Source organism: Orycteropus afer, unplaced genomic scaffold (genome assembly GCF_000298275.1).
Source record: "Orycteropus afer afer isolate SDZICR_OR568_19922 unplaced genomic scaffold, OryAfe1.0 scaffold00045, whole genome shotgun sequence".
NCBI lineage: Eukaryota > Metazoa > Chordata > Mammalia > Tubulidentata > Orycteropodidae > Orycteropus > Orycteropus afer.
In genome coordinates, this window is record NW_006921632.1 from 2,872,369 (window position 1) to 2,883,557 (window position 11,189).

Consider the following 11,189-nt stretch of genomic DNA (forward strand, 5'->3'; position numbering starts at 1 on the left):
AGCAAGTTCCTTTCAGCCTTTATCTATATAGCCTTTGACCCTTTTGCCTGCTAACCAGATGGCTGGCGGTTCAAACCCACCAGCCACTCCTCGGAAGGAAGGTTGGGCAGTCCTACTTCCGTAGTGATACTGCCTCGGAAACCCAAGGAGGGGTCGCTATGAGTCAGGGCTGACTTGACTGTGCATAACAACAACAACAGGCTAGCCTTAATGGCATAGTTGTTAAACCAATTGGCTGCTAAACAGAAGGTCACAGTTCAAACCTGCCAGCCTATCCGTGGGAGATAGATGTGGCAGTCAGCTTCTGTGAAGATTTACAGCCTTGGAAACCCTATGTTGTTGTTGTTATTTGCCATCGGGTCGCTCCCGACTCATAGCGACCCCTCCTAGTGTTTCCGAGGCAGTATCACTACGGAAGTAGGATTGCCCCTATGGGGCAGTTCTATTCTATCCTGTAGAGTCACTGTGAGTCAGAATCAACTCCATCGCAACTCCCTCCATTTTTATGCGGTTTTCCTCTTTGATGCCCACATGTTTTTGTCTCTTGATTTCCCTTCCACCCCGGGATTGTTTCTTAGTTTCCTTTCTGGTTGGTTTTTCTTTCTGCCCACTGCTTTAAATGTTCATGTGACCCAGATTTCTGCCTTTGACCTTTTCTCTCATTCCACTCTGCACGCTCTATAGCAGGATATTTTAGTTATAAAAGATAGAAAACACAAAGGTGGCTCAAACAGTACACCAAACCCAAACCCACTGCTATGGAGTTGATTCTGACTCATAGCGACCCTATAGGATAGAGTAGAACTGCCCCATCGGATTGGCTGCTAACCAGAAGGTTAGTGATTTACAAAGGCTGTAAATCTTTACAGAAGCAGACTGCCTCATCTTTCCCCCATAGAGTGGTTAGTGGGTTTGAACCACTGACCTTTTGGTTAGCAGCTGAATGCCTTAACCACTGAACCACTAGGGCTCATTGAAACAAGGGGATTTATTAAATCACATAACAAGAAGTCTAGGGGTAGACACCCCTCATTCGTATTTTTAATCTACCAACTTGACAATGTCATTAAGAACCCAAGTTTTCTCCTTTTTTCTGCTCTGACATCCTGCAGTCTCATGCCTGTTACTTCATGGTCTCAAGATTACTCCAGCAGCTCCAAGCATCATCCTTATATATCAGCATCCAAAGGCTAGGGAGGAAACATTGCTATATGATAAACAGAGAAAAGATTGAAGTTGTCAAGGTTTTAATTTTACTTGGATAAACTATCAATGCCCATGGAAGCAGTAGTCAGGAACTAAAATGATTGGGAAAATCTGTTGCAAACTATCTCTTTAAAGTGTTAAAGAGCAAAGATGTCACTTTAAACTCTTTAAGGTGTGCCTGACCCAAGTCATGATTATTTTCAGTAGTTTTATATGCATGTGAGAGCTGGACAATAAATAAAGAAGAATGCAGAATCGATGCATGTGAATTATGGTGTTGAAAAAGAATATTGAATGTACCATGGACTGCTGGAAGAACAAACAAATCTGTTTTGGAAGAAGTACAGCCGGAATGCTTCTCAGAAGCAAGAATGGCCAGAGTTTGTTCTCATACTTTGGTCATGTTGTCAGAAGGTACTAATATCTGGAGAACGATATCATACTTTGTAAAGTAGAGAGGGCCAGCAAAAGGAGTATTCTCAACAAGATGGATTGACACAGTGGCTGCAGTAATGGGCTCAAGCATAGCAAGGATTGTGAGGATGACACAGGACAGGGCAATGTTTCATTCTGTTGTACGTCGGGTTACTGTGAGTCAAAACTGACTGAACAGCACTTAACAACATGACGAAATCATTCTCTGCTTAAATTTTTTTTTTTTTTTGTGATACTAGTGTTTTCAGTAATAGGAGGCATGCTGAAATCAAGGAGAAAAAAAATTTTTTTAGGTAATACGAATTTTGATAAAATTATGTGGAACACATATGTCCCAAGTGAACTTTAGTGGTAGGATTGGTGGAGGGAGGCCAGTTTCTTCAGATTCACACAGTTATACGGGTCCCCGCCAGGCGATAGCATGTAGTACAATTGGGATAGCATCTTCCCAAGAAACCTGAGAGGCTGAAAATTTTGATGGGCGATATATGGCCTACAAATCAGGAAAGGGTTAAGATTAAGTAAAATGTTCCCAGATGCTTTCAACAGACTTTCACCACATCTTATTGACTAGAATTAGTACTTACTCATTCCCGACCCAGTCACTGGCAAGGGCAGTGGAGTGCCAAGATTTTTTAGGTTGATCAGTTTTCATTCCTTAGAGCTAGAGAGAGGCCATCTTTTTTGTTTTGTTTTGTTAGCTTTTTTAGAGAGGCCATCTTGCCTGAAGCATATTTCATATAGTCCTCCCCCACATGACCCCTTTGCTCCAACATCTGAACAAAACAGGAATTCTGTTAGAAGAAAGAAGGGGAGAGAGGCTGATATTTGCTGCCACCCTAAGTCATTTTAGGAGCTCTGGTGGTACAGTGGGTAAGGCATTTGGTAACCAAAAGGTCAGCAATTCAAACTCACCAGCTGCTCTATGGGAGGAAGATGAGGCAGTCTGCTTCTGTAAAGATTTACAGCCTTGAAACCCTGTGACTGTTGCTATGAGTCAGATCAATTCAATGGCAGTAGGCTTTTGGTAGGTCATCTTGATTCCTCTTACAGCTTCAATTACCATCTGCATGGTGACACACCAAATACCCTGTCCAGGCTTTTCTGCTGAGCTTCATACCTTGTTGTTGCTGTTGTTGTTATATGCCATTGAGTTGGACCCGACTCATAGCAACCCCTCCTTGGGTTTCCAAGGCAGTATCACTACGGAAGTAGATTGCCCCATCTTCCTTCCGAGGAGTGGCTGGTGGGTTTGAACCACCAGCCTTCTGGTTAGCTGTCAAGTGCCTTAGGTGCTATGCTACCAGAGCTCCTGCTTCATACCTTAGTGCCTCACAATCATTGTTAAATCTAAAAACAAATATCTTCATCCCCCAGATCTATTCCTCTTATGTTTCTTCTCTGAGGGAATGCCGCCCAGTCACCTAGGCCACCTGGGAGTTATCTTTGACTCTTCTATTCTTCCTTCAGGGAGCTCTGGTAGCATAGTGGCTAAACACTTGACTGCTAACCAGAAGGCTGGCGGTTCAAACCCACCAGCCACTCCTCGGGAGGAAGGTTGGGCAATCCTACTTCCGTAGTGATACTGCCTCGGAAACCCAAGGAGGGGCCGACTCGACGGCACATAACAACAACAACAACAACATTCTTCCTTCCTATGTTTTAACATCTACTGCAGTCAAGTCTGTTCCAGCTCATTGGGTTTCCATGGTGGTAAATCGTTAAAAAGTAGATTGCCCTGTCTTCCTTCCGTGAAGCAGCTGCTGGGTTTGAACCACCAACCTTAGCTTGTGGATTCTCCCAGGTGTTTCCAATCTGCCTTCCTCTCTTTTGCCTCCCCTAGTTAAGAGCTGGGAGCTCTGGTAGCATAGTGGTTAAGACACTTGCCTGCTAACCAGACGGCTGGCGGTTCAAACCCACCAGCCACTCCTCGGAAGGAAGGTTGGGCAATCCTACTTCCGTAGTGATAACTGCCTCGGAAACCCAAGGAGGGGTCGCTATGAGTCGGGGCCGACTCGACAGCACTTAACAACAACAAGTTAAGAGCTACATCTTTTTGTTAAGAACTCATGATTAATTACGAACTAGTTGTTGTTGCTGTTGTTGCTGCTGCCATGTGCTGTCAAGTTGGCCCCAACTCATAGCGACCCCTCCTTGGGTTGCCAAGGTAGTATCACTACGGAAGTAGATTGCCCAACCTTCCTTCCGAGGAGTGGCTGGTGGGTTTGAACCACCAGCCTTTGGCTTAGCAGTCAAGTGCCTTAGACACTATGCTACTAGAGCTCCTAAGAACTAGTTAAGAACTCATAATTTCTCATCTGTGTCACTGTTACCCAAGTGTTCTCTCTTCCCCTTTGTTGTTGTTATGTGCGTGTGCCCTTGAGTCAGACCCAACTCATAATGACCCCTCCTTGGGTTTCGGAGGCGGTATCACTACAGAAGTAGATTGCCCAATCTTCCTGCCAGGAGTGGCTGGTGAGTTTGAACCGTCAGCCTTCTGGTTAGCAGTCAAACCCACCAGCCACTCCTCGGAAGGAATGTTGGGCAATCTACTTCTGTAGTGATACTGCCTTGGAAACCCAAGGAGGGGTTGTTATGAGTCGAAATTGACTCAACAGCAGTGAGTTCGGTTTTTTTGGTTACATCTGTAGAAAGGCACTCTGATGGTGTAGTACCTACGGCATTTGACTGCTAACCAGAAAGTTGGTGGTTCAAACCTGACTGCTAACCAGAAGGTTGGTGGTTCAAACCTATCAGCCACTCCACGGAAGGAAGACTGGGCAATCTTCCATAGAGATTTATTGCCTCAGAAGCTCAAAGGAGGTCACCATGAATTGGAATCAACTTGATGGCAGTGAGTTTGGTTTGAGTTTTGACATCTGTAGAGTTCTGATTGTTATTTTTACCTCTGATAACAAAGTGTCTGACTGTAAAATGAAATGTTGAGATATCTTCTTTGTTAATAGACATATTACTGTACTTCAGTTTTCATCTTGAGTCACTCAGGTTTTAACTGCTGGTTCCTGGTTTCCAGCAGCCCCTGGAGCCCTGGCATTTTGCCTCATCAGCACAGGAGTGCCACCTGTAGTGACAGAGAGTAACTATAGGCTGTGTAGTTCATAAGGAAGCAATCCAGGGTTTGTTTGCTTGTTTATTTTGCCTTTCTACTTTCCAGAGCTTTTTCTGGGAATGCATTATCATCAAAGTGAGAACTGGTTGTATAGCCAAAGATTTGTATTCATGGCCCAAAGCTGAAAGCTACAGGCCTGGTGGCAGGATAGCATACTGTCTGATGATGAGCAGGGACAGAGACAGCCAGGACAAGAAAGCCAACATCCCCTTTGGAATGCTCATGCTGAGTCAAGGTCTTGGTTATGCTTAAAGAGGAGTCATAATATCCATTAATTTCAAGGCTACCCCAGGGGATACATGATAGTTACTCAGGATATTTTATCAGGCAACCATCAACCCCAGTAGATGTTAAATAGCAAGAGGAAATTCCCACTAATTCTTGTTTTTTCTTCCTTTCATGGTGTTCTTAAACCAGTCCTGATGTCAGATGTGTGGAAAATGGCCGAGAATTAGCAGGATATCTAACCAGCCATCTGGCATTACATAGAGATACCAACTATTGCTGGGGCAGAAGAAGTGCTATAAGGACATCCTCAGATGAAGCTTAAATTAGCCAATGTGCTTGATTCAACTCCTACAGTGGGCTTGGCAGCTTGAAAATAAATAAAAGGCATCATGTTTGCCCATAGGGAATGCACGGTCTAATTGGGGAGATAGTAAATGTACAGATTTCTAAAAAAAAGAAAAACACTAACTCCACAAGGTAGAAAGTATCACATGAGTGGTTCAGATAATTCAAGGGCCTTGATGTGACATCCAGGAAATAGAAATAGGTTTAACACCAGGATCAGCTTTTGAATGAAGACTTCAGCATGACAGCTTAGCAAAGAAGTACATTAAAGGACAGTGTACACGTGTTCTGGGGCAAGGGATATTGTCCGCTTACATCTTTTTCTGCCACTGCTATACTCACAGTTGGTAATCATTTAATCAGCAGTAGTTCCCAGCCATGAAGGACAGCAGGATAAATGTGTGGTATAGATTCAATTCAGAATCTGGGCCAAAGCCCATTACAAGACCTTCAAAGCAAAGTATCATCTGGAGCTAAGGAAAGGCCACCTGAGCAGGAGGGAGGATAAAGACTAGAAGGACTTGGAGAAAGGTTTAAATTTCTAAAGGTGATAATAGCAGAACCAGAACTTAACTACCACAGATGGCCAAGTTTGGTAGGATTTAATCTTCTTAGCTGGGCAGGTGTCCCTTCTTGCCCAAAGGATCCTTAGGAATCTGCCTGCCTGGGTGGGTTGAAGTGGGAAGGGCAGGGAGGATAGCTAGTGGGCGACTTAGCTGAGATTAAGCCCTATGGTTGAGCCAGGCCCTCTCCCTGGAGTGTGAGCCCTCTGGGTCAGGGGCAGGGCTGTTCTGGAGGGACCTACTGGGAGCCCTACGCCTGGCTCATTAGTGGATGTCTGGAGAGGCCTTTGAAGATGAAATACTCTGTAAGTGCTCATTGTTTCTGTTTTTTTGAACAAACTAGTACTTTGGTCTCCAGGGGCTGTTGATCTGGCTCTTTTGCATTAGTCTGGAATTTGCTGCAAACTGAGAAGAGTAGGGGGGAAAAAAAACCTGGAGAAGTTTTTGAAAAACAACCAAATTCCTATCAAACTCCCATGCTTTAGCTTGTAAGTAGGATCCCTACCCATCTACCTTTCACATTCTTGGGTTTGAGTGCACTCTGTCTTGACCTGTTCCTTCGCCTGCTGGGTTTGGGGTGTGTGTGTGTCTCTGGTTCCCAGACTCTATAGAAAATGCCAGCAGCTGGCATATGGTGATTGCTGAATAAGCTGCCCGCTGACGCATGCCTCCCGCAGGCACAGAGAACTGGCTGGCACTGGAAATTCTGAACCCCCATTTCAGTATTGTTTCAAAGAGGCATTTCTGTGGCTGCCCTGTACTATAGAGAGGGAGGGAGGAGGTAAGAGAAGGAATGAATGAAGGAATCTATGATTCTGTCATTGTGTGGGCAGTTGCTGGGCATATAGGCAGTTTGTACCTTCACAGTGGTTCTTATGCTCCCCTTCCTCCTTTCAGCAGGTATTTGTTAAATGCCTACTATGTACAAGCATACGCATTCAATCTGAGTGAGCTGCTAGTGAGCCCAGAAGAGACCCTGGCAAATTAGTTCAGTTATTCAACCAGGGACTATTTAAGAACTGGGGATACAGCAGTGAACAAAATAGACAAGGAGCTGACATAGTAGGAGGAGTAAGATCATATAGCAAGAAACAATAACAATATGTCAGATGGTGTTAAGTGCTATGAAGAAAAGTAAAGTGGGACAAGTGGGGTAGCAAGTAGGATGTGTGCATGTATTTTATATACATGATTATGGAATACCTCATCGATAAGGTAACATTCAAACAGACACCTGAAGGAAGTGAGCCAGCAATCCATGTGCCTGCAGGAGGCATGCATCAGTGGGCAGCTTATTCAGCAATCATTTATCTGGGAGAGGAGCACTCCAGACGGGACTAGCAAGTACAAAAGCTTTGAGGCAGGAAAGTGCTAGGAAATTTGGAGTAGAGTAAGCAAAGGAGAGAGTAGTGGAAGACAAGAGAAGTAGGGGGAGTGTAGATTGGGCAGGACCATGTAGGCTATGGCATGGGCTTTGGATATCTTTGAAAGGGAGAAATCAAGAAGGGGTTTTGAATAGAGGAGCACCGTGGTCTGATACAGGTTTTATAATCACTCTGGCTGTTATGTGGAGAATGGACTGAAAAGGGGTTAGGGAAGAAGCGGAGCTGGGAAGAATATCTGTATGGCAGGTGAGTTTATGGAGCAGCTTCTTTGATGGGCCACCACAGAGCTGAGGATGTTCCCAGCTGAGGAGCGAAGGCTGGCTCCTCTCCCCCAACACTCAATGCAACTCTCTGAATAGGGCACAACTTTGTTGTTGTTGTTGTTATGTGCCGCCGAGTTGGCCCTGACTCATAGCGACCCCTCCTTGGGTTTCCGAGGCAGTATCACTACGGAAGTAGGATTGCCCAACCTTCCTTCCGAGGAGTGTCTGGTGGGTTTGAACTGCCAGCCGTCTGGTTAGCAGGCAAGTGTCTTAGCCACTATGCTACCAGAGCTCCCGGGCACAACTTTAGGAGTTGGCATTTTATTGAGTGGAAAAGATCAGTCTTTCTTAGGAGTGCTACTGTTTTCTTTCTGCCTCATTTATTTTGGTAGAATTTATTTTGGTGTAGAAACAAGGTGGAACTGCAGAAATATGGGAAGGGAACAAACAGATTTTCTTGATTGGAGCAGAGAGCATAAACCTTGGGAACCTGGCAAGCCTGAACCTTGTCAGGAGTCACAGAGCGCCACTCCTCATTCCACTCCCTCCTCTCTCACCCTTTCTAGAAGTCTCAGGGTAAAGCTGAAGGAGGGAGGGGCATTAATGATGTTCCCACAGCGCCTTGGGGTATAATGTAGAAAGTCAGAACTGAAGGGACTTGAGAAACCATCTTATCCAACACCCTTCATTTACAGGTGGAAAGGTGAAGTAACCTGCCAAAGCCACACAGTTAAATTTGTGGTAGAGCAGAGATCCTGAGGGTTCATTGCTTTGTCTTTGCTCCCAAAGACTGCAGATGTGTCTGAATGGGCCTTGATACTCAATCTCCTCAGGCTCTCAGTTTGTCATGAGTGGACTCCAGCCACGACTTTGTCATATCCTGTTTACATGAAGTCATGACAAGCAAATGGTGATAATGAACTTTGATTTCCTTTACTTAGGATCAAGTCTGCCATACCAGGGACCAGACTACCGCTGCCCCCACTTGGGCCCCGCTGTCCTCAAAAAGCAGCTGCTGTGATCATGGGGAATATCTTTGGAAACCTTCTCAAGAGCCTGATTGGGAAGAAGGAGATGCGCATCCTGATGGTGGGCCTGGATGCTGCAGGAAAGACCACCATCCTATATAAGCTGAAACTGGGGGAGATCGTCACCACCATCCCTACCATTGGTAAGGGCACACCTTGGATGTGGGCTCTCATGCCAGTGGCTGAGGCAGGGCAGGAACCTATTCCCAGATTCCCTGTCTGGCCTCATCTCCCTGGGCAAGTTCATGCAGTCGTGGACTTCAGGAAGGAGGGTTATTTAACTCACTAGCAGGTGCTGGGACTGCCATTTGTCCACTTAGCCCGGCCCTCCCTGATGCGGGAACTTCTGTGACCTGGCACTCAGCAGTTGCCCTCAGGCACTAGAGTTGATTTGTTCTCTGTGGTGTTTGGAAAGCAGGTGAAGGGCTTTGATACTCCTGCCAGAGGCCTAGAATTGCTTTGGTTTAGATCTTTGGTGGCCCTGATCCTGGTTAAGACCTGCCTATGGGAAGGATAACATTTGCCATGTGATGGGGGCTCCAGATGGTCATCAGGTTCTGCATTTAGGGCTCCAGGAATATAGCTTACTTCACTCTTTCCACTCTGCCTCTCAGGCCCCACTTCTTAGCTCAGGCAGATTCTGGTAGTCAGGGTGAAGAAGTGGCGTCAAGCTATTTCTTTGTAGGAAGGAGAGCTAAAGACTGATGGAATGGGTCAGGAAAGGCTGGCTCAAGTTACCGAGGCAGTTGTGAATCTCCTGACCGATCCTCCTTGTCCTCTTCCACTTCTCTTTGGCCTTTAAGCTGCCAGACCAGATTGTACATCAGGTCTAGGGAAATCTTAGCTTTCTTTCCATTGCTAGAGTTATGGCCAAGGTTAGGGGGAAATAGAAACAAACCCATTGAGACATTGTTTGTAGACGTGGTGTTTGAGACCTAGTGGCCATTACCTGCTTTTTTCCAAAGGGTTCAATGTGGAGACAGTGGAATACAAGAATATCAGCTTCACAGTTTGGGATGTGGGTGGCCAGGACAAGATTCGGCCCCTCTGGAGACACTACTTCCAGAACACCCAAGGTATGGCCTGTGAACTTCCCTTTGTGAGCAGAGTGTGGCTGTTTTCCTTGGTCAGTCCTTGCCCTGCTGCAGCTCTTGGGGGTGGGGGAAAGGAGGTGGAAAAGGAGCAGCTAATTGGGTGGTAAGAGGACGGTGTTGTCTTTGGGTGGTGGTGATGGTGGGGGAGGCTTATCTACCTCTGTACGTCTATGCTCTGCCTCTCTAGGGTTGATATTTGTGGTAGACAGCAATGACCGGGAGCGAGTAAATGAGGCCCGGGAGGAGCTGATGAGGATGCTGGCGGAGGATGAGCTCCGGGATGCTGTGCTGCTTGTCTTTGCAAACAAACAGGTGTGACTTCTCCCCACCCCTTAATTTGGGAGAGGGCAACCTTGCCATGGAAGTCATGGGGACTTGGGGCTCATTGCATGGGAATCCCTGTGACTGTGCTCTCCCTTCTGGAAGTGTGCGAGATAGAAGCAGTTGGCTTCTCTATGCCCCTCTCCTTGTCCCTACCTCAGCTTTTTTCAGCAGTATTTCAGTCCTCAGGCATTGTGTGGTAGATACATCACCTTAGATCCCTCGTTCATCTTCCCTGTTTTCTACTTTACTGGAACTTCCCTTGTCCCAGGGTTACACAGCCCTGATCCTTTGCCCAGTTTGAACTACCTCTCTATTTTCCTGCTACCCCCATTTTTTTTGGTTTCCATCTTCCTAGTGGTATGACCTCTAATTCCTTGATTCTGGGGTTCTAGGATGACTGAATCCAAAACAACTTCTTAGGATTTGTCTGGGTTTTCTAACGTGAAGACATGAGCAGAGGGTATGGTTCTGTCTCTTTGGGGGATGGATGCCCTAGAAGCCTGTAAAAACTCCTAAGGGTCCTTTTTTGTGTGTCTCCCTCAAACTTCAGGATCTGCCTAATGCAATGAATGCTGCCGAGATCACAGACAAGCTGGGCCTGCATTCCCTGCGTCACCGCAACTGGTACATTCAGGCCACCTGTGCCACCAGCGGGGACGGGCTATATGAAGGCCTGGACTGGCTGGCCAATCAGCTCAAAAACAAGAAGTGAGAACTAGGCAGCCCTATCCAACTGCCCCACCCAACCCTGACACACCTGTCTTCCTACCCTTTCCTTCCCATTGCAGGTGTGGCCAGGGCCCTGGGTATCATGTCTATATGCCCAGCAAGAGCCTTGCCTCCTGTCTCCTCCCACCCCTCCCCTCTCCACCCCTGCCCTCCCCTGTCTGCTGACATGACCAGTCCAGTTCCTCAATTGCTGTCCTGATGATGAATCATTCCAATTCACTGGATTTAAAACAAAAACAAGATTGTTATGGTTTCATGGGATGCCCCCCCACACCCCTTAGGGTTTGGGGGATGGGATAGGGTGGGATATTCTCTCTGTTTGCTTCATTTGGCTCTGGTTGCTGTGTTCTTGGCATCTGAGTCCCTTCCCTGTCCCCACAAGCCCCTCTCCTACTCCTGCCTTCCCTTTCTTTGTCACCCTCTCCCTGTTCTACATGGAAATTGCACGGGCCTCTCTGT

General features: G+C 46.4%; 1 protein-coding gene across 1 annotated transcript; it reads left to right on the forward strand.

The window, feature by feature from the left end:
* Positions 1–8,578: 8,578 nt before the first annotated feature.
* Positions 8,579–10,713, forward strand: ARF3 (ADP ribosylation factor 3). The gene is made up of 4 exons (XM_007937861.2): positions 8,579–8,726; positions 9,549–9,659; positions 9,865–9,989; positions 10,552–10,713. The coding sequence occupies exons 1-4, from the start codon at positions 8,579–8,581 to the stop codon at positions 10,711–10,713; spliced, it is 546 nt and encodes a 181-aa protein (XP_007936052.1).
* Positions 10,714–11,189: the final 476 nt, after the last annotated feature.